Source organism: Dromiciops gliroides, chromosome 1 (genome assembly GCF_019393635.1).
Source record: "Dromiciops gliroides isolate mDroGli1 chromosome 1, mDroGli1.pri, whole genome shotgun sequence".
Classification (NCBI taxonomy): domain Eukaryota; kingdom Metazoa; phylum Chordata; class Mammalia; order Microbiotheria; family Microbiotheriidae; genus Dromiciops; species Dromiciops gliroides.
Window position 1 is genome coordinate 17,894,469 of NC_057861.1, and position 24,002 is coordinate 17,918,470.

General features: G+C 40.8%; 1 protein-coding gene across 1 annotated transcript; it reads left to right on the forward strand.

Annotated features, from left to right (window-relative positions):
• The first annotated feature begins 1,899 nt into the window (after nucleotides 1-1,899).
• LOC122737077 (2'-5'-oligoadenylate synthase-like protein 1) lies at nucleotides 1,900-22,625 on the forward strand. The gene is made up of 6 exons (XM_043979494.1): nucleotides 1,900-2,082; nucleotides 7,402-7,684; nucleotides 14,979-15,148; nucleotides 19,562-19,803; nucleotides 20,903-21,050; nucleotides 22,002-22,625. Exons 1-6 carry the CDS (start codon nucleotides 1,900-1,902, stop codon nucleotides 22,485-22,487), a joined length of 1,512 nt encoding a protein of 503 aa, XP_043835429.1. The 3' UTR covers nucleotides 22,488-22,625.
• Nucleotides 22,626-24,002: the final 1,377 nt, after the last annotated feature.

The window sequence follows — 24,002 nt, forward strand, 5'->3', positions numbered from 1 at the left end:
TGAGGGTCAATGGGGTCATTTTTGTGAAGTGCTTAACACCGGGCTGGACACTTAATAAATGCCTGTTTCCTCCCCACTGGCACCCTTCTAAATATCTCCCCCCAAAATAGTTTATATTCATTTAGTATAGCCTCATATAGGTACATGTAAACTACTTCAGGGCAGAAGCAGTTTGATTTTTGACTTTGCAAAGTACATTATAGAAGGGCAGTGAGGTGGCACAGTGAATAGAGCACTGACCCTGGAGTCAGGAGGACCCGAGTTCAAATCCAACCTCAGACACTTGACATTTAATAGCTGTGTGTCCCTGGGCAAGTCACTTAACCCTGACTGCCTCACCAAAAACAAAGTACAGTGCCTGATACAGGGTAGGTACTTATTCATTAAATTAATGATTGATTGACCTATAGAAATTGCTCACTGCTAATAAAAGTTCAAGCCATTGCAAGAGGTTTTCTTGGGATAAAAGGAGTCTTCCCCTCAATTCATGATTCTATGGGCTGCTGGTTACTCAACCCATTTGTTGTTGAGTCATTTTTCAGTTGTGTCCTACTCTCCATGTTCCCATTTGGGGTTTTCTTGGCAAAGATACTGGAATGGCTTATCATTTCCTTCTACAGCTCATTTTACAGATAAGGAAACTGAGGCAAACAGGATGAAGTGACTTGCCCAGGGTCACAAAGGTAGTAAGTGTCTGAGGCTAGATTTGAACTCAGGAAAAGGAATCTTCCTAATTCTAAACCCTACACTCTATCCACTGCACCACCTAGCAGCCCTACTGTGAGGGATAATCAATCCTCTTTTCAATAATCCTCAGGAACTCATCATCAATGTGACAAAAGGCTCTCTTATTTCCTTCTTGTGAGGAGGCACCCTAGTGTGCAGCCAATAGGTGCCCCTAATGGAGGCTCGCAGGCCCCATTTTATCCCCTAGTCCCTAGCACGAATAGACCCTCCCCTTTTTCATCACTAATTGATTACTTGAGGGTTACAATCTACCAGCAAAGACTAGCTAATTGAAATGTAGTATTCCCAACCATAATTATGGACATAATTGAGACCAGTTGGACCTAATTGAGACCAGCTCTGGGCTCCTAGAACCATGTGATTTTGTTTGCCGGAGGGGGAAGGAAAGGATCTGAGATCTTTGTCCTACAAGCAGGTGAGGAGGGGTATGATTGACTGTTATATCCTCATTGAGAGGAGACAACTACCCATTTTCTCACACCTACCCAACCCATACCAGAGGCTAGTCCAGCCTGCAAGCAGGACTGCCCCTTCCTTTGGGGAGGGGGAAAGGAAATTGGGTAGAGTTGCGGCAAGAATGAGAGGGCTATGGAAAGAGAGGAAGGTTGGGTAAACAGGGATATTTGACCCTTGGCAAGTCACTTAACCTCGGTCTCCCTTAGACTCCTCAACTGTAAAATGGGAATCATAAAAGTTTGGAGTGTGTGATGCAGTCCAGAGAAAGTGCTTGAAGAAAATGGAGCATCAAGGACATTTCCAAAGAGAAAGTGCCTTTAGCAAGAGCTGAATAGTCGCCTACCTAGGGAAAAATGAGTCAGACTTCAAAGAGTTTGTATCTAAAAGTCATAGAAAGGAAACTCAGAAAGCAGAAAAATGAAACTAATGTGTTTAGTGGCTAGTAAAAGGCCAGCCCCCAAGGGGGTTCCAGAGGACATCCAGGCAGGGGCTGTGACTTAGCAGACACCCTTTGCTCCAGACTTCAATTCCAAGAATAGAAGCCCCAGCTGTGAACTGATTCCATAAAAGTTCCCCATTTTCCTGGCACTTTTCCTATCAAGGCAGAGTAAGAAGAGGCAGAGCTACCTTAAGGAGGAAGACAAGGGTTGAGCTGGACAGCCATTTATCTGTAGCCCTACCCAGCCCTAAGCACAGATGGAGTCACCTCTGAGCCTGTTTGATGTTCCTGCAGAGAAGTTGGATGCCTTCATAGCCCATGAACTCCTCCCTACCAAAGAGTTCAAAGAAGGGGTTCATGATGTCTTCCAGGAGATACAGAGACTCTTTCACGGTTGGTATTTGAAGGCTCCAGAGGCCAGGGTGCTGAAGGTGATAAAGGTGAGAGCTGCCCCTGGGGGTGGGGTGGACTATACTGCTGTGCCATAGGAATTGCTGCCTCTCCTCCTATTCCCCCTACCATGAGAGCCACAAACACAATCCAGGAGTCAGTTGGTCAAGTCAAGTCAACAAACATTGATTAAATGCCTAATATGTGCTGGGCATTGTGTAAGGGCTAGAGATATACAGAAAGGCAAAAAAAAAAAATCTTTTTCCTCAAGGATTTTACAATCTAGTAGGTGAGACAACATGCAAATAACACATACAAACAAGATATATACAGAATGGGGACATCACCGAGGGAAGGGGATTTGGAAAGGCTTATTTCAGAAGGTGGGATCCTCTCTGATGCCTGAAGGGAGGAATCTAGGGAATCCAGGGCACAGAGATGAGGAGGGACAGCGGTGCATCTAGATTAAAATTTTGCAAGAGTAGTCCCAAACTCCCTATTCCCCACTTCTCTCCATCAATATCTCTGGGCTCTACCTTCCCTTCTGCCCTCCAGCACTCAGGCAGAACCAGTCTTAAAAGTGACAGATTCTCTAGGTCCTGCTATAGCCAAGCCTTGGTCCATTCACCATACCAAAATGCCTCTATCTACCTCTGAACCTACACCTCATTCTTGCTTATCTAGTTTCCTCTGTATATAATTCTTTGATCCCAAGCAATTCTTCACCTAATTTGCTAAACTAATTGGGACCAACCTACTAATCTATTGTGTACCCAACATTCTAAACTATTGTGCACTCAATTTGTTCACAGCAAATGTGCCCAACTTGCTAATGTTCTCCCAACTAGCTAAATAAGGAACACCAATTTGTTTAACTACATGCTAATTTGTTTAACTAAGCAAATGTGCAGAAACTTACTAAGTTAATATCTCCTGGCTTAGTAGACTAATGGATTGCTAAACTACTAAGCTACCTCATGAGTACCCTGCTAAGCTGATATGGTCCCATCTTGGTAAACAAATTGGCATGAATGTCTTGAACTAGTGTGCCCAAATTGATAAACTAATGTTTACCCAATTGCTAAACCAATGGGTATCAATCTGCTAAGATAACACATTAATAATATTTTCTTTTTCTCAATTACATGTTAAAAACAACTTTTATCATTTATATTTTAAAATTTTGAATTCCAAATTCTCTCCCTCCCTCCCCTACCCCTTCCCTGAGACAGTAAGCAATTTTATATAGGTTATCTATGTGCAGTGACATAAAATATATTTCCATATTAGTCATGTTGTAAAAGAAGTCACAAACCAGAAAAAAAAACCTAAAAGAAAATAAGAGAAGTAACAAATCATCTGCTTCAATCTGTGTTCAGACTCCACCATCTCTTTCTCTGGAGGTAGACAGAATTTTTCAGTATGAGTCCTTGGATCATTGTATAACTGAAAATAATAGCTAGGTCATTCATAGCTGATAATCTAATATTGCTGTTACTGTGTACAATGTTCTCTTGGTTCTGTTCATTTCACTTTCCATCTATTCATGTAAGTCTTTCCAGGTTTTTATGAAGTCATCCTACTCATCATTTCTTATAGCACAACAATATCCCATTATAATCTTATGCCACAGCTTGTTCAGCCATTCCCCAACTGATGGTTATCCTTTCAATTTCCAATTCTCTGGCACCACAAAAAGTTGCCATAAATATTTTCATACAAATTGGTCCTTTTCCCCTTTTTTGATCTCTTTGGGTTACAGACAAGAGTAGTGGTAAATGCCTAACATTTTGAGTTACGAGGCACCAAATTACTCAACTAAGATGTTCCCAACTTGTTAAACTAATGTGTGTCTAACTTGCCAAGCAAATGGGCACCAGCTTTCTAAGCTAATATGCTTCCAACATTCTCACCTAATTGACACAACTACCTAAATGAAGAAGTTCTCTATTTGCCTACCTAATGACACCAACGAGGGAACTCAACATGTTCTCTACTTATTAAATGACTGTGTGTCCAACTGACTAAGAGTCCTAGGTCTGTTCCTCTAGTCCTGCCACTTCTCCCACTTCCTATTTTCTGTTTACTGCATTTGTCCTGTGGCAGCTTGAGGAGGGTACAAATCCCCAGAGGATGTGACTAAGTGTGATACTGGGGAGGAAATAGAACCTCGGTGCTTTCTAGAAGCCTTGTACCATCTGGCTGCACGACATCCTGTGGGCAGCTCCCAGAGGTGGTCCTGGATACACCATAGGCTAAAGAGGACATGCCTGGGACCAGAGATACCTAGAGCTAGAGGACCAACATCTGGGTTGGTATTTGTAAATGATAAGAGCTTCACCAAATCAATTAAACAATTAATAAGGATATATTGAGTATGTTCAAGAATAAATCAAGTATGTTCAGCCCTGGGATAGGTATTGTGAGAGATGCACAGAGTGTGACCTTAGTTGAGTCATTACCCTCTGCAAATGCCAATTCCCTTCTCTGGAATATGAAAGGGTTAGACTAAGTGACACACACAGAAGCTTTCAGTTCCAAATTTATGGTTTTACAAGAGATGGAAGGAACAGTCCCTGCCCTCAGAAACAGAGCTCTCTATCTGGGTCCTCCAATAAGCATTAACTGAATTTACTTTGTGCCAGACACTATTCTAGGTAGGGACAAGGGATAAAACATAAATAATCCCTTCCCACAAAAAGCTTCTACTCAATCACAAAGAAGCAACATAAATACAGATAAGTAAGTACAAAATATGTACTAAACAACAACAACCCAACCCACATGTTACTCTCAGGAGTCAAGAGAGCTAGTTGCAATCCCAGCTCAGTGGCTGGACAGGGATGGGAGCTTGGGCAAGTCACTGGATATCAGTTAGTTGCAGAGAGAATCATAGTAAAGGTGAAGGTCACCTTCAAAGCCATCTAGTTCAATGTCTTCATTTTGCAGATGAAGACCAGAGACATGAAGTGAACAGTATGGAGTTAAATGACTAGTGGATGCTAGAAGTCAGACTGGAACCCAAGTCTTCTTGATCCCAAGGCCAGCTCTGAAAACACTAGGCCATGCTGCCTCTCATCCCATGCTACAGATGAGGAAATTGAGGCTCAGAAGGGGATGTAAAGAGAAAGGAAGAAGCACTTTTTGGGGGGAGGGGAAAAGCATTTAATTTTCTTTTGTTCTGCCATTTATGTAGTATTTTTTCCAATTACATGTAAAGATAATTTTAACAGTCATTTTTACAAAATTTTCAGTTCCAATTTTTTTCCCTTCCTCTCTCCCCTCCCCTCTCCCTAAACTGGTAAGCAATTTGATATATGTTATATATGTACAACCATGAAAAACATATTTCCAAATTAGGTATGTTGTGAAAGAAGAAACAGACTGAAAGAAAAAAAAACACAAAAAAAAGAAAGTAGAAGTAGTCTTCCTTTATCTACATTCAGATTCCATCAGCTCTTTCTCTGGATGTGGAGAGCATTTTACCTCATGAGGCCTTTAGAATTATTTTGGATCATTGTATTGCTGAGAGGAACTAAATTATGCATAGTTGATCATTGAACAATATTGCTGTTACTGTGTACAATGTTCTCCTGCGTTTGTTCATTTCACTTTGCATCATTTCATGTAAGTCTTTCCAGGTTTTTTTTAAGTCACCTGCTCATCATTTCTTAAAGCACAATAATATTCCATAACATTCATATACCATAGCTTGTTCAGCCATTCCCCAGTTGATGGGCATCCCCTCAATTTCCAATTCTTTGCCACCACAAAAATAGCAGCTATAAATATTTTTGTACATGTGGGTCCTTTTCTTTTTTATGATCTCTTTGTGATACAGAACTTGTCATGGTATTTCTGGACCAAAGGATATGCACAGTTTGATCGCCCTTTGGGCACAGTTCCAAATCGTTCTCCAGAATAGTTGGATCAGTTCACAACTCTTCCAACAATGAATTAATGTTCCAATTTTCCCACATCTTCTCCAACATTTGTCATTTTCCTCTTCTGTCATATTAGCTAATCTGATAGATGTGAAATGGTACCTCAAAGTTGTTTTTATTTGCATTTCTTTAATCAAAAGTGATTTACAGGGGGCAGCTAGGTGGCACAGTGGACAAAGCACCAGCCCTAGATTCAGGAGAACCTGAGTTCAAATGTGGCCTCAGACACTTGACACTTACTAGCTGTGTGACCCTGGGCAAGTCACTTAACCCTCATTGCCCCACCAAAAAAAAAGTGATTTAGAGCTTTTCTTTATATGATTACAAATAGTTTTGATTTTTCATCTAACAACTAACTGTTCAAAAGGACATCTCCAACCTAATCCTTTTAATCCTTCAAGAAGACAGGAGGTCCACAGGCATCATGCATTACACATTTTCAAACTTTTTTTAATGTATTCATTAATTTTGTAGATTTTCTTCTTCTTTCTTTAAACTTCTTTAAACTTTATTCTTCAACTTTAAAAACAATACTATTTGTTATTTTGGATGACTTTCTGGGAGAATCAGATGAAATGATACTAAGGATTAGTATGAAGATAAAAAAGGCATTAATAAAAATGTATTTTTAGGGGCAGCTAGGTGGCGCAGTGGATAAGAGCACCAGCCCTGGAGTCAGGAGTACCTGAGTTCAAATCCGGCCTCAGACACTTAACACTTACTAGCTGTGTGACCCTAGGCAAGTCACTTAACCCCAACTGCCTCACTAAAAAAAAAAAAAATGTATTTTTAAAACTTCCTGTTCATACCCTTTGCCCATTTATCAATTGGGGAATGGCTTGTAGAAATAAATACTTTTTGAGAACCTACTATGTACCAGTCATTATAAACATATTTTTATATTTTATGTATTATTTATAATCTCCCCTATTGGACTGTGAGTAAAGCATCTTATATATGTCATTTCATTTGCCTTACAACAATCCTGTGAAGCTTAGACTCTAAACTCCTTGAGAGCAGGGATGTTTTTGTATGTGTTTCTTTGTATAGTTAATGCTTAGTAGGTACCTTGCACACCGTAAGTACCCAAAACATTCTCATTGATGATGATGGCAATTTGTTGGGCTTGGCCCTAGGAGACAGAAATAGGAACAATAATTGAAGTCACAGAGAGACCCACTTATATTTACTCAAACAAGCATTTATTGAGCACCTACTATATACCAGGCACTAGAGATACAAATGGAATAAATGAAACAAAACCTTCCTAACAATTAGAGTCATCCAGGAAGGGAGGCAGTAGGTTCCCCATGAAGATCTTCAAGCAGAGGGTGAATGACTCCCACTGGGGACACTGAAGTCGGGGTTTGTATACACAATGCTTGGATCAGACAGTCTGTGACGCTATTATTCTATTCTTGGCAGGCAGGGTCTGTGATGGATGGAACCATGCTTAATTACAAAAAAGAAGTCCAGGTTGTTGTATTCCTTGACTACTACAGCCCCAGAACAGAGGCTTCCTTACACCTTGACACATTGATGCTGATGAAGAAGAGTCTTCTGGACCACTGCTGGAATGACCTAGACTACAGCATCAGTGAAATATATGTGGACCCTGAAGTCCCTAGCTCACTCATCTTTACAATTCAATCCACAATGACATCAGAGCCTATCGATGTGGTCATCCTGACTGCCTACAATGCCCTGGGTAAAGTAGACATTGATTGCCATTCCAGACCCCTTGCTTACCAGATCATACCTTCTGGGGGTATGGTTAGAGCACTGAGCCTAGAGTCTGGAAGGCCTGAGTTCAAATCCAGCCTCAGATACTTACTGGATGTGGGACTCTGAGCAAGTCATGTAACCTCTGCCTACCTCAGTTTCCTCAAATGTAAAACTGGGATCATAATAACACCTACCTCCTTGAATTGTTGTGAAGTGCTTTACAAATGCTAATGCCATCTATATAAATGCTAATGCCATCTATATAAATGCTAGTTAGCTAGCTGAGGGGATCTTCCATCCCAGGGCCCCTTTGGTCATGGCCCCTTCTTAGATATCCATTTCTACAGTCCCCTCAGTCACTAGAGAGCTGGAGTAATAAAGCATTATACCATTATAAAGAGATTTACTCTGACTGACTGTGGTAAAATATGAAAGTTTTTAACAGTCGGTTAGGATAACTGAAAAACTGGCGTCTTTCAGTTATCCTAACCGACTGTTAAAAACTTTCATAAAAGCTTCTTCCATTTACTAGTTTGGGAGATAAATTAAGGGAAAGGTTAAGTAGGGGAGATTTATGATCTAATATCCAATTTTAAATCTCACACTGACTGAGGAATATCATGGATGATGTTCAATCACATAGGACTCTTCATGACCCATACTTTCCATAGGGTTTTCTTGGCAAAGATAATGGAGTGGTTTGCCATTTCCTTCTCTAGTGGATTAAGGCAAATGGAGGTCAAGTAACTTTCCCAGGGTCACATATTTAATAAATGTCTGAGGCTGGATTTGAACTCAGGTCTTCTTGACCCCCAGGCCTAGTGATCTCTCCACTGACATGGATGATAAATTCATAATATGTATGTGTATATATGTGTCGGGTTTTTTCTGTATTCAAGCAGTTTCTTCCTTCATAAGAACTTAGTGGTAAATTTGGGTATTTATAATAGTCAGAATGACTTGGTTGTTCTTTAAATAATAGTGTTGTTGGTGTATAGAATGTTCTCTTGGATTCTGGTCATTTCACTCTTCATTATTCTGTGGAGGTCTCTCCATGCTTTTCTAAAATCATCGGGCTCATCATTTCTTATAGCACAATAGTATTCCATCATAATCACATACCATAATTTGTTCAGCCATTTCCCAATTGATGGGCATCCCCATGATTTCCCATTCTTTGCCACCACAAAGAGAGTGGCTATAAATATTTTAGAACATGTAGGTTCTTTTCCTTTTTCCCTAATCATCTTGGGAAACAATCCTAAAAGAGGTATTGTTGGGTCAAAGGGTATGAGCAATTTAATAACTCTTTGAGCATAATTCCATATCTCTCTCCAAAACTGTTGGATCAACTCAGATCCAACAATGAATTAAGGTCTCAATTTTTCCACATCCCCTCCAACATTTGTCACTTCCCCTTTCTATCATTTTACCCAGTGTGATATGTGTAAAATGATATCTCAAGGTTAGTTTAGTTTCTCTAATCAGTAATGATTTAGAGCATTTTTTTCATATGACTATAAATCATTTTGATTTCCTTATCAGAAAACTGCTTGTTCATATCCTTTGACCTTTTATAAATTGGGGGATGACTTGCATTCTTATAGATTTGTCAAAGTTCTTTATATATTTGATATGTGAAACCTTTTATCGGAAGAACTATCTATAAAAATTTTTTCCTAGTTTTTTGCTTTCCTTCTGATCTTGGCTATATTTGTTTTATTTGTACAAGTACTCTGTAATATAATCAAAATTATCCATTTTATAGCTCACAATGCTTCCTTTCTCTTGTTTGTTCATAAATTATTCACCTATCCTTAAGTCTGGGGGCAGCTAGGTGGTGCAGCGGATAAAGCACTGGCCTTGGATTCAGGAGTACCTGAGTTCAAATCCGGCCTCAGACACTTGACACTTAACTAGCTGTGTGACCCTGGACAAGTCACTTAACCCTCATTGCCCTGCAAAAAAACAAACACACACACACACAAACAAACAAACAAACAAAAAACAAAACCTATCCTTAACTCTGATAGGTAATATGTTCCATGTTCTTCAAATTGTCTTGCAATATCTCCCTTTATATCTAGGTCACATATCCATTTGGACCTTATCTTGGTGAATGATTTTGGTCTATGCCCAATTTCTGCCAGACTGCTTTTCAACTTTCCCAACAATTTTTTTTTACTAATGAATTCTTATCCCAAAAACTTAAGTCTTTACACTTGTCAAACACTAGGTTACTATATTCATTTTCTGCTATAGATTGTATGTCTATTCTATTCCACTGATCTACTTTTCCATTTCTTAGCCAGTACCAGATCATTTTTATAATTATTATCTTATAATAAAGTTTAAGATCTGGTACTTCTAAATCTCCTTCCTTTACATTTTTCCATTAGTTCCTTTGATATTCTTGACCTTTTGTTCTTTAAAAAGAATTTTTTAATTATTTTTTTTCTAGCTCAGTAAAATTTTTCTTGGTAATTTAGTTGGAAATCCCTCCAAATCCCTTCAAATAATGCCATAAGACAATTCCTGGAGCAGCAGAACCCACAAAAGGACAGGGTGAGATTATTTTCCAGCCAAAGACAGTTTAGAAGGTCAGCAGAAGGCGGGAATGAAACCCAACCCTGAGATAGAGCCAACACAGATCCAGCCCCAGACAGGCTGCAACAGAAAAAGAGACCCCCAGAACCTCTGAACTGGCTGCAATGCTGGCATCTTCTGGAACTAAGATCACAGTCTGGTGAGAGGGTCGAGTGGTTGGCCAGGGAGAAATTACAGAGATCTCTCCTGGAACTGAAGCAGAATTCAGTTGTTTTACCCCTGCTGAGAACCAGAAAGCAGTCTTGAGTGGTGGCAGCCCAGGGAGGGCCACAGGCTTGCCAGAGCTATCAGCCACAGAGGGAAAAAATTGTTTTCTGGTTGAAGAGCAAGTAGGCCTGGGGTTATTTACAGACCAGAGCACAGACCAGGCAAGTGAAGAACCTGCCACTCCTTAAATTGTACCACCTTGGTAATTTAATTGGGATGGCATAGAATATGCAGATTCATTTTGGTAAAAAATGTCATTTTTATTATATTGGCTCTGCCTATCCATGAACAATTTCTATTTCTCCATTTATTTAAATCTAATTTTATTTGTGTATAAAGCTGTTGATGGTTTTGTTCATATGGATCCTGGGGTTTTTTGGGTAGGTATATTCCCAGATTATTTTATATTGTCTAGAGTTGTTTTAAATGGGGTATCTCTAACTATTCTTCCTACAGAATCCTAATGGTGATATATAGGAATGCTGACGATTTATGTGGGCTTACTTTATATCCTGCTATTTTGCTGAAATTCATTATTTCAATAAACTTTTTAGTTGAGTCTTTAGGATTTTCCAAGTATATTATCATATCATCTCCAAAAAGATAGTTTTATTATCTCATTCCCTATTCTGATTCCTTGTATTTCTTTTTCTTTCTCTTATTGCTATTCCTAGGATTTCCAACACACCCTTGTTTCATACCTATTCTTACTGGGAAGGCTTCTAGTTTATCCCCATTACTAATAATACTTACTGATCATTTTAGGTAAATGCTTCTTATCAATTTAAGGAAAAGTTCATTTGTGCCTATACTTTCAAGTGTTTTAATAGAAATGAGTATTGTACTTTATCAAATGCTTTTTCTGCATCTTTGATTTCTGTTACTTTTATTACTGATATAATCAATTATGTTCATCGTTTTTCCTTATGTTAAACCATCCCTCCATTCCTGGTATGAATTCTGCTTGGTCACAATATATGTCTTTGTAATATATTGTTGTAACCTTTTAGCTAGCATTTTATTTAAGATTTTTATGGGGCAATGAGGATTAAGTGATTTGCCCAGGGTCACAAAGTAAGTGTCAAGTGTCTGAGGCTGTATTTGAACTCAGGTCCTCCTGAATCCAGGGCTGGTGCTTTATCCACTGTGCAACCTAGCTGCCCCCTATTTAGGATTTTTACATCCATATTCATTAATGAAATTGGTCTACAATTTTCTTTCTCTGTTTTTACCTTTCCTGGTTTACATATCAGTATCATATTTATTTCATAAAAGGAGTTTTGCAGGACCAATCTTTGCCTATTATTCCAAATAATTTATTTAATATTGAAATTAGTTGGTCTTTAAATGTTTGATAGGAATCACTTGTAAATCTGTCTGGTCTTGGCACTTTTTTCTTAGGAAGTTCTTTTATGGTCTGTTCAATTTCTTTTACTAAAATAGGTCTATTTAGATATTCTATTTCTTTTCTGCTAATGTAGGCAGTTTGTATTTTTATAAATATTCTTCCATTTCACTTAAGTTGTTCAATTCATTGGCATATAATTAGGCAAAAATAACTCCTAATGGCTTTGATTTCATCTTCTTTAGTGATATATTCACCCTTTTTTATTTTTGATACTAGTAATTTGATTTTCTCTCTTTTTAAAATCATATTAATGGGGGCAGCTAGGTGGTGCAGTGGATAAAGCACTGGCCCTGGATTCAGGAGGACCTAAGTTTAAATTTGGTAGAATAGATAGTTAAGGCCTGTTCCCAAGCAGCCTTGAGCACATCTGGAGTTCACCAGCATGGTAGAAACAACAGAACTTAGGACCAAGTTAACAAGAATAATTAAAATAGGAAGCAATGAGGCATCCCAAGATCCCTCTCCTCACTCCATTCCACCCAGGAGTAATGTCCAGTCCCAAGCCCATCAACTGAGATACTTGTCCTCTGCACAAATATGTAGTTTGGGCCCTGAAAAAGCACAAGGCTTATTGGCAATATTTCTAATGCACCACATTCATGAAGTCAGTTTATCCAAGAGGCTAAATCTCAGGAGAGAAATGAAAAGACTTTTGACCTCAATGGAGAAAGGGTCGGAGGTGTATTTGGGAGGATACTAGCACTTAGTATAGTTCCTGGCACATAACAGTTATTTCATAAACACTAATAGCATCAGATAGAACTGGGAGATCCCACTGGGGATATCATACCAAAGAATTGAGAAGCCTTGTGCAATAGATTCCCTGTCTTCCCTCATTGGATCAAAGATTTAGGGACCATCAAGTCTAACCTTTTCATTAAAAATTGAGGTTCCTAGAGTTGAAATGACTTGCCCATGGTTACTCCACTGTAGTTTGCACAAGTGGTTTTTTATTTTATACAATTCAAATTATCTATTTTATCCTTTGTGTCTTTATTCTTTGATTTAGAATTCTCCTAGCCATAATTGTAAAAGATACCTCCCTCCATTCTCCTGATTTTTTATGATGTAAGTTTTATATTTAGATTGAGTATTAATTTAGAACTTGAGGAAATGTCTAATCACTGATCCAAACAGATTTTCTGCCAAACAGAACACCAGTTTTCCTAGTCTTTTTTCCCAAATATGGAGGGTCACGGTTTTAACAGTCAAAATTGAATGAACAACTATCATCAACTTTAAAAGTTAATAAAAGAGAGATGTTAAGAGATTCAGGGGACAGCTACATGGCACAGTGAACAAAGCACTGGCCCTGGATTCAGGAAGACCTGAGTTCAAATCTGACCTCAGACACTTTACACTTACTAGCTGTGTGACCATGGGCAAGTCACTTAACCCTCATTGCTACGCCAAAAAAAAAAAGAGAGAAAAAGAGATTCAGGCAGTGGAATTAAAGCAATTCAGTCTACAGTCGAGGAAAGGAATAGCTGTGGCACTGGAAGACAGTGTTTGACATAGCAATGGATAGATATTAAAAGGTAAACATACTGATGATTAACTCTGATTCGAGAGAAAGGTTCATTCTGTTATCTATGTCTATATAACAGAGGACAGTATGGTATAGTACAGTATAGCATAGTATAGTATATATTACACATAATATAGTGTGATACATTATATAAAATGTATTATAATATGAATGTATCCTCCATAATGACATGTATGATATATTGTACATTAAATCCTATGTATGTATGGTATATAACACATATGGCGTGTTTATTATACAGTATGTTTATATAACAAGTGGTATATTATATGTATTATATGTATATTATATATGAGTTATGTCTTAACATATCTATGATAACTTTTTGAGTCTATACTAGACAGTCATTCAGTATCTACTGTTAAAACCATGACCCTTCTTATTTGACAAAAACTAATAGGAAAATTGATGCTCTGTTTGGCAGAACATCTGTATGTCTTATTGTGTACATGAGTATTATGTATGTGTTTGCACATGTATACATATGTGCATGCATAAATATATGGTTGCATTGTGTTGTTTGTATATGATATATGTGTGTGTATTTATACGTATTTTCTCTGTATTATATTGCTATATAGAATACATATATATATCATAATTGTGTGCTTCATATTATGTTTATATATTAGTTATATGATACATTATATATAATTTTATATACGTATATAATTACAAGTATATGTAGTTTCCATAACGGTAATTTTCTAGGTTCCAAATTCCTTTGAAGGCTGATGTAACTCTTTCACTGTCACCTGTCCCTTGGCCAAGATTCCCAAGGTCTCATGCTGTTCCTTGCCCCACATCTCAAGCTCCTCATTATATTCTGGATGTGCCTTTGGGGAATGAAAGCTAGGGGCAATGCTCTTGTGTTCTATTCCCACCCTGTCATCAGTGCACTTATTTTAATATCTCCTATTTTGTTTGCATTGTTGTTGCTGCTGCTGAGTCATGTCTGGCTCTTTGTGATCCCATTTGGGGTTTTCTTGGCTGAGTTACTGGAAGTGATTTGCCATTTCCTTCTCCAGTTCATTTTATAGTTGAGGAAACTGAGGCAAACAGGGTTAAGTGACTTCCCTAAGATCATACAGATAGTAAGTGTCTGAGACTGGATTTGAACTCAAGTCCTCCTGACTCCAGGCCCAGCACTCTATCCACTGTACCAACTAGCTGCCCTTTTGTTTGCAATAGAAAACTCCATATTATCAAGTGTCCCATTTTAATAGTAAATTGTGCCAGTCTGCAGTTTTGTCCTCACTTTTTCTCACTCTGACAGATAAAACAGGTTTTTGGCGGGGAGAGGAGGGCATAACCATGCCATGATTCTTCATGTCCATAATATGAGCAGCCAGGGCCCAAATCAACACAGACCCACAGAGGTCAAAGATAGGAAGTGTCAAAGCTAGGATGTGAATGTGGGTCCTCTGATTCCAAGCCAGCATTCTTCCTCCAGTACCACATTGCCTCCCTCCTCAAGACTCTCTCCCTTGATTCTTGTCTCCGCAGAATCCTCGCATCGCACTCGTCCATCCGAGATCTATGTGGACCTGATTAGAACTGATGGCCTCCCTGGACAATTCTCACCATACTTCATACAACTTCGGAAAAGTTTTATGAGATGTCTTCCCGTTAAGCTGAAAAACCTCCTGAGGCTGCTGAAGCATTGGTACCTGCAGGTGAGGAGGCAGTCGGAGCTCCTGGGAGCCTGGGAGCCAGGGGCAGGAAGGGAAGAGACTGAGAGTCCCTAGGAACAGAGCCAAGGGGAAACAGAGAGAGAGAGAAAGAGAGAGGGAGGGAGGGAGGGGGAGGGAGGGAGGGAGGGAGGGGGAGGGAGGGAGAGAGAGAGAGGGGGAGGGAGAGAGAGGGGGGGGGAGGGAGAGGGAGGGAGAGGGAGGGGCAGGCAGGCTGACAGAAGCAAAGAGTGCCGGGCAGGAAGAGCCACGTGGACAGACGAACAGATAGACAGAAGGGAAGGTAGGCAGACCCAGAGACAAGCAGATAGGCAGGCAAGCAGGCAGAAGGAACTGTAAAGGCAAACAGAGACAAGCAAAGAGACAGAGAGACAAACAGAAAAAGACAGAGACAAACAGAGATAAACAGAAAGGCAGATGAGGAGAAAGATATAAGTAGTTAGAGACAAACAGGCAGAAAGAGACAAGAGATGGGCAAGTCAACACACATTTGTTTATCTCCTATTTTATGAAAGGAGCTGTGTTAGGTGCTGAGGGTACAAAGATAACTGTAAAAGAGTTCCTCCCCCTGATGAGCTTCCAATCTACTGGGAGAATATAATGTATACACAGGTAAATATACACAAAGTAACATGAGGAGAGACTGTGCTAATTACCAGGAGAATCACGGAAGACTTCTCTGGGGTGGACACCAGAAGGGAGCATTGGAGGCATACCAGAGATGTAATGGAGACAGAGGGAATGGAATGTGGCACCTAACTGGATATGAGGGATAAGGGAGAATGACTCTGAGCTTATGAACCTTGGAGACTGAGGCAATAGTGGTGCCCTCAACAGAAACAGGGAAATTAGAAAGAAGGATGAATCTAGAGGAAAATGATGAGTTAAGTTTTTGACATGTTGAGTTTTAGATGCCAATAGAACCTGAAGGAGATATCAAGCAGGAAGTTAATGAATCTGATTCAATTCAACAAACATTTATCAAGCACGTGCTGATATCAGGCACTATGTCCCTTCTCTCAAGAAGCTGACATTCTTTGGGACCATGTGGGACTAGGATTTTAATTCAAAATAAAAATAAAAATTAAGAATATAAATTTGGTTATCATCTTCATGAGGAAGATAACTGAACCTGGAAGGTTATTTTGTATCACTAAGAGAAAATGCAGAGGAAAAAATCAAGAGGGCCAAGACTGGAGCCTGGTGGAACAAGGAGACAGAGGAGCTATGATAATCCAGCAAAAAAAACTAAGAACGGGGCAGCTAGGTGGCGCAGTGGATAGAGCACCAGCCCTGGAGTCAGGAGGACCTGAGTTCAAATCTGACCTCAGACACTTAACACTTACTTACTAGCTGTGTGACCCTGGGCAAGTCACTTAACCCCAATTGCCTTGCAAAAAAAAACCTAAAACTAAAACTAAGAACAGTCAGACAGAGAGAAGAGAAGGTTTTCATAGAAGCCATTAAAAAGAATGAGGAGTGGGGCAGCTAGGTGGCACAGTGGATAAAGCAGCAGCCCTGGATTCAGAAGGACCTGAGTTCAAATCTGGACTCAGGCAGGACAAGCCTGAGATCTCTGGGGCAGCTCCCCTCAGGGCGGAGGGAGCTGGGGCTTTCCCCAACTGTCTACCCAGCTGGTATTCTCTAAGGCCTACAGGCTTCTCCGCTGGGCTGAAGTGGAGGGGGAGGGGGCCCCAGCCCCTCTTACACAGAAAAAAAACCCTGAGGGCATAAGGCTTTTTAATCTCAGCCTAAAGGCAGGGTCCCCAATTCACAATAAATTCCCACACCCTCTTGACTTTTTCTCTGCATTTTCTCTTAGTGATACAAAATAACCCTCCAGGTTCAGTTATCTTCTTCAAAAAGAAGAAGAAAGGAATGAGATCAATGGCACGAACTGTCCAGTTATCCTTTGTTAGACTAACCCCATCCTCAGAGGCTAGAATAAAAAAAGAGAAAGGGTGATGGTGTCAATATGGGATTTTGAGTTGTGACCTATAGGGAGCTCATTGACAAATGGTTTTAGTAAAGGAGATGAAGGACAGGTGGTTAAGGGTAGCTTTGTGAGTTTGAGGAGAGAGAGAAGGTTTGGAATAGTTCGTGATGTGTAGTATAATAGAGAATCGATCAGGACAATTTTTTTTAATTGCAATATCAAGGGCCTAGTTAAGATTAGGTAACATGATAGTGGGCCCAGTTGATTGGTATATACTGTGTGACTTCCTCCAACAGCTCAAGAGTAGAAACAGAGAAAATAGTGAAAATATGGGAGAAGAGAGAGATGGAGGAAGGAAGGAAGGAGGAAAAGGGAGGAAAAGGGAAAGAAGAACAAGAAAATAAAAAGGGAAGAGGGGAAAGAGACAGAGAGGCACAGAGAGAAAGAGAAAGAAAGAAGATGTAGGAAAGAGAGAAACATTATAGCCTGCTCTGTTGTTCTCCTCTGGGGACAAGGGAGCAGGACTGTGTAAACCCAGATTGATCCAAGAATAATAAATAACTATAATAGCTCACCCATTGTTTCGTATTTAAATCTCCAATATCTAGCCCAATACCTGGCACATTATAAGTACTCAATAAATTTTTTTCATTCATTCATAATGCTTTAAGGTTAACAAAATACTTTCCTCCCAACAATCTCATAAGATGGGCATTATTATTTGGGCAGGGAGGGGGCTGAGAGGAGGGAGAACAGATCTGAAGCTGGGATTTTCCCTCCTCTTATGCAGTCATGCTATCAGTTATGTTGAATGAATGATAAAGTATTTATGAAGCATGTCCAATGCATCAGTGCTGAAGCAAAGAGGTCACCTGGAAGCATGATCATGGTGGAGTCCAAGTCCAAGAAGCCCAATAGGTAGAAAAGACAAGCAAGCAACAGAGTCTGTGAGACACCACTGCACTTACACCCTGAGGAAGATAGTGAGAGTCCATCTTTTAAAAAAGAACAGTAGGGGGCAGCTAGGTGGTGCAGTGGATAGAACACCAGCCCTCGAGTCAGGAGGACCTGAGTTCAAATCTGGCCTCAGACACTTAACACTTACTAGCTGTGTGACCCTGGGCAAGTCATTTAACCCCAATTGCCTCACACACACACACAAAAAGGAATAGAAGAGAAAGAAAGGGGAACAAAGGGAGGAGAAATGAGGAGAATAAGTCAGTCAATAAACATTTGTGAAGCACCTACTATGGGCCAAGCACAGTGCTAGTCACTGTCCTCAGGGAGCTTACACTCTAATGAGGGAAGACAGCACACAAAAGGGCAGCAGCAGAAGGTATTAGACTAGTCATGGTGGAGGCTAATCCAGAGGTTTCAGCCGGTGGGAAATGAAGAGATGGCTGCTCTATAAGCCCTGTTTAGATGGTAGCTTTAGGAGGGGTTCTTTGCTCCATCCTCACATCAGAGGGGAAAGGGGGTTGTGAAGAGATGTGAGTATCAAAGTTGATGCAGTCACAGGATGATGAATTTAGTGGTAAAGAGGTGTCCTGGAAGTATGATGATGGTGGAGTACATTTCCAAGGAGTCCCATAGGTAGAAAAGGAAGGAGAGGACAGCTAGGTGGTACAGTGGATAAAGCACCAGCCCTGGATTCAGGAGGACCCGAGTTCAAATCTAGCCTCAGATGCTTGACACTTACTAGTTGTGTGACCCTGGGCAAGTCACTTAACCCTCATTGCCCAGCAAAAAAAAAAAGAATAGAGAAAAGGAAGGAGAAAAGAGAAAAGGGAGGCCCTATGACTGGCAAAATTAGGCAAAAGCTCATCTCTCAGATCCCAGTGCCCCAAAGGCAGAGTCCAGGGTTCTGTTGGGTGGAGGATGAGAAGGGAAGGAAGAGGCCAGAGAGCAAGAAGCCTGGTATGGAAATGCCAAAAAGTGGTATATGGGCCACTCCATAGTTAAATGACTTACCCAAAGTCACACAGCTTGTATGAGTCAAAGATAACTCCTGAATCCACATCTTCCTGACTCCAAGACTGGCCCTCTATCTGTACTCCACCACACTACCTCTCTCATCCCATTTCATAGATGAGGAAACTGAAACATAGAAATTAAGAAATTTGTGGGGCGGCTAGGTGGCGCAGTGGATAAAGCACCAGCCCTGGATTCAGGAGGACCTGAGTTCAAATCCGGCCTCAGACACTTGACACTTACTAGCTGTGTGACCCTGGGCAAGTCACTTAACCCCAATTGCCCTGAAAAAAAAAGAAATTAAGAAATTTGGTAAAGGTCACAGAGTTAGTAAGTATCAGAGCTGGGATATGAACACCAAGTACTCTGTGGCTCACAAAGCAGTAAGGTAGTTGACAGAGAAGTACATGGAGTTTTGATGAAAAAAAGACACCCAGTGTTCCCACTATTGCACTCACTCATCCTCTCCCTCTCTCTGCTTCTCCCCATAGCACCTGAAATTCAGCTGCCCCAAAGCTTCTCTACCTCCAATGTATGCCCTGGAACTACTGACCATCTATGCCTGGGAGACAGGGACCCATCAAGCAAAAAATTTCAAAATGGCTAGAGGCTTCGTGAGTGTTCTAGAGTTTCTCCGGGACCACAAAGATATCTGCATCTACTGGACCAAATACTACAGTCTCCAGAAGCAGGTCATAAGGGACTTTGTGAAGGAGCAGCTGGAGAGGAAAAGGTAGCAGTCCCCTCCCTACCCCACTGAGAGGCACACAAAGGGAAGGGGGAAAGATGAAGAGGGAGGTCCTCTCATGTCAATAGCTCTCATTCCTAAGACACCTTTAGCAATGGAAGAGAGCCAGGCATGGCAGTGCATATCCACATTCATTGTTTCCAGTGGGTCTGAAGCTGGTGGATCACATAAGCTCAGGAGTTCTGAGCTACAACTGGGCTAAAGCCAATCTGGTGTCTGCGCTAAGTCTGAATACCACCAGGATGCCTAAGAAGGGGTGAAAAGCAGACCACATCAAAGCTTTGGTGATGATCAGCAATGAGATTGCCTGTGAATGGCCACTACCTGTCCAGTTTAGGCAAGATAAACTCAGTCTTTTTTAAAAGGGAATCATGAGGAATAGAGTAGAAGAGAGATGAACAGGAACCAGGGGAGGAGAAAGGAGGATGAAAAGAGGATGAGAAAGGAGGGGGACAGAAGGGAGAGGAGGAGAAGGGAGGGGAGAGAAGAGAAGTAGGGGAAAGGAGAGGGCAGGAGAAAGAAGCGGAGAGGAGAGGGAAGAAGGGAAAGCAGGGGAAAGGAAGGAGGGAAGAGAAAGGTTAAGAGGAACAAAGAAGGTTAGGAGAGAGGTAAAAGTAGGAATGGAATAGGGAAAGGATAAGAGGGAAGAATGGAGTTAAAGAAAAGCGAGGAGAGATGGGAAGGATGGGGGAAGGAAAATAAGAAAGGGGAGTTGAAAGAAAAGAGAGGAGATAAAGAAAGGAGGGGAGAATTGGGGAAAGAGGGGAAGGGAGAGAATGTAAGGAAAGGGCTGAAGGGCTGGAGCCAGGACTCAAACCTTGGTCTTTTTTTTTGGGGGGGGGGGTTAAGTGACTTGCCCAGGGTCACACAGCTAGTAAGTGTTAGTGTCTGAGGTCGGATTTGAACTCAGGTCCTCCTGACTCCAGGGCCGGTGCTCTATCCACTGCAGCGCCACCTAGCCGCCTCAAACCTTGGTCTTTAGACAAAAGCTCCTTTCTCTCCTGTGGGTCTCACCTGCGGGGGTTGGTGGTTGGTTTTGTTTTGCAATGAAGGCTCAGTAAGCAAGTTTCTCCTTTTCCTACAGACCGGTCATCTTGGACCCAGTGGATCCCACACACAATGTAGGAGAGGGAAAGCGATGGGACCTGGTAGCCCAGAGAGCTGCCCAGTGCCTGAAACACATATGTTGTTTTGACAAATATAACCGCCCAATCAAAGCCTGGCGTATGGAGGTACTGACCACTCACGAGTTCTTGGACTTGAAATCTAGATATTGGTTAAGTCAGCATTTCTAGGGAAGTGGGATTTTCATGGTGTCATTCCATCCTTCCCTCCCTCCATGCAGATCCTCCCATCCTGAAGAAGGGGTTGTTTTCTTGAGAGAGTAGGGACCTCCCTCTATATCTCTCGATATTAGGTAGAAACCTTTATTCTCCCTATGTGACTTTTCACTCCCCCTCCTAGATCAGGGCTCTGTTGATAAACTTCAAAGGGTCCATGAACTTGGATGGGGTTCGGGGTGGGGCGGAATCTTTATTTTCACTAACCTCTAACTGAAGTTTGGCATTCCTTCAATTATCAATGTAGGTAAGAAAATCATATTTTGAAAAATAGGTTCATGGGCTTCATAACACTGCCAAAGGAGACTGTGAGATGCAGATCAAAGGGATTAATAACCTCCTTCCTAGATAAACCACATCTGGATAAAATGCCCAGGGAAAAAGGGGAGCTGGCTCTGAAATGCCCCTTTATTCTATTGCTTTCTGAAGAGACCTTGAGACTAGGTGCCCCTTCCATTCTCTCCCCCAAACTTTTTCTCCCTTCCTCTCTCTTCTCCACTTTTGTCCCTTCCCTCTTCTTCCCCTTGCCCTGCTCTCTCCTCTTCTTTTTCCCTTTACCTTTTATCTCTTCTCTTTCCCTGTTCCTCTTTCCCCTCCTCTATCTCCTTTCTCCTTTCCCCTCATTTTCCCCTCTGCTCTTCTCCCTTCTCCTCTCTTTTCTCCCGTTCCTCAGGCATGGATTATCCAAACCCCCCTCCCCCCATAAGACTACTGTCTCTGCCTCCCCATCTCTGCCAGCTTAAAACAGTAGTAAATAAGGATGAACAAGCAAAGAAAAGTCAGATGATGCATGGAGGAACTAAAGGATGTTGAACTTGATTTCCCTTCCTCTCCCTCTCCCAGAAAGTAAGATCTATCCAAGTGACTGTGAAAAAACAGAAAGGAGAGCACCTGACCATCTGGGTAGATCCCTTTTCCCGCATCCAGCAAATGAAGAAGCAGCCAAAGCTGGCCCCCCTCTTCTACCACCAGCAGTATCTGTTCTACCAGGAGGAGCTTGGCAGCTGTCAGCACATACTTCGGTGCCACTGCTCCTTAGCAGATTATGGGATCTTCTCTGATGTCAGCATCTTCCTATCAGAAAGAGTCAACTTAGAGATCCATTTCCATGTGAAGCTCCCCAGATGCAGGATCCTTGATGATTATGTCATGCAGTCCAATGACATCATAAGGAAACTTAAATGTATGATTGAAGAGAAAAGAGGGTTATTCCTGGGAGAGTATATTCTGATGTTCCAGGGACAGAAGCTGAAGATGAATTTCTCCCTTGGGTATTATGACATACAGGAGGGTGACATCCTTGTTCTCTCAGAGAGAGAACACTTGTAATCCCTCCCCAGAAAAGAGCAAGGGAAACATGTGGGATTTTTCTTTTAAACTTTCCCAATGATTAGGGAGGGGAAGGAGAGAGGGATATAATTTGGAACTCAAAACTTAAGAAGAAGAAGAAATTTAAGAATTGTTTTTACATGTGATTGAGGGAAAATAAAATAGTATTTTAAAATACTTTCCCAGTATACTCCAGCATTTTAAAAATTATCCTCATGTCTCTGTCATTCAGGGTACTATCACAGTTCTGTCCTGGGAAAGGGGGTCAATCTCCTTTTGGTTTTTGGTTTGTTTTGTTTAAGTTTTATATTAAATCCATGCTTGTGTTTCCGTAAGAACAATATAGATTCTTTATCTGTCGTTCCAGTCAGTTATCCAGTAGTACAAATTAATTTCAAGTTACATATACTAAGCAAAAGAGGTTGAGCGAGCAAATTGTCGTGTAAGTAGCCCATCTTGAGATTAGCCTGGGGACCAGCAGAAAAAGATTGTTTTAATTTCCCATTGCCACAAGATAGTTCCCCAAAGGACTCATGATGGAAAATGCTCTCCAAATCCAGAAAAAAAGAACTGTGGAATATGGATGCAGATTGAACCATATCATTTCTTTTGTTTTGGGTGCTGTTGTTTTTCTTTTTTGAGGTTTTTCCTTTTTGCTCTGATTCTTCTTTCATAGCATGACTAATGCAGATATATGTTTAATGCAATTGCACATATATAACTTATACCAGATTATTTGCTGTCTTGGGGAGGGGGAAGGGAAGGGAGGGAGGGAGAAAAATTTGAAACTAGAAATCTTATAAAAACAAATGTTGAAAATTATCTCTACATGTAAATGGAAAATAATAAAATACTTTTATAATTTAAAAAACTTTCCCATTGCCTTTGGTGAGAACCCATTCAGTTTTGTGTTGGCTTCATTCGGAGCCATAACTAGCAATTTTGGGGTGAAGTCACATAAACTGCCTTCAAATGAACTTTGTGAATCATCATGTGAAAACAATGTAAGTGATTGCAACAAAGTCAGCTGAACAGGAGGAGAGAGTTTGTTATTAGAATGGTTTCTACACTCCTGAAGAAGGGAATGTGCTCAATCTGAGGAAGCTGTCAGTGCCCTGGGATAAAGACCTATGTCATAGCAACCTAGGTATGGCTCTGGCCCAGCTGCCTATTCTGAACAAAACTGAGAAGTCAATCCAGTTAGCCCTTCCACATCTCGACTTTCCCTATCACAGTTTCATACATTGTGGGTGGACATATGAAATTAAATGGAAATTTGGGGGGGAGTTTTGTGGAAGTCAGATGACCTACAAAGGCCAGGAGACAACACAAAAAAAATGTTCTTACTTAACATTAACCTACATATAGCCTATAACCGATACTGAACCCCAATTTTACAATGAGGTACTATAAACACCCCATATAAGAAAAACAAAAAATTCAAGAGTTCTCTGGTACAAAGGGAGGGCCAAAAATGTTTAAGCGGATTTTCCTTATTGTGGGGGCACCATGCCC

Coding starts and splice junctions, on each gene's coding strand:
- LOC122737077 (XM_043979494.1), top strand. CDS start 1,900: ATGGAGTCACCTCTGAGCCTGTTTGATGTTCCTGCAGAGAAGTTGGAT. Junction 2,083..7,401: donor GGGTGCTGAAGGTGATAAAG/GTGAGAGCTGCC, acceptor TATTCTTGGCAG/GCAGGGTCTGTGATGGATGG. Junction 19,804..20,902: donor GAGCAGCTGGAGAGGAAAAG/GTAGCAGTCCCC, acceptor CTTTTCCTACAG/ACCGGTCATCTTGGACCCAG.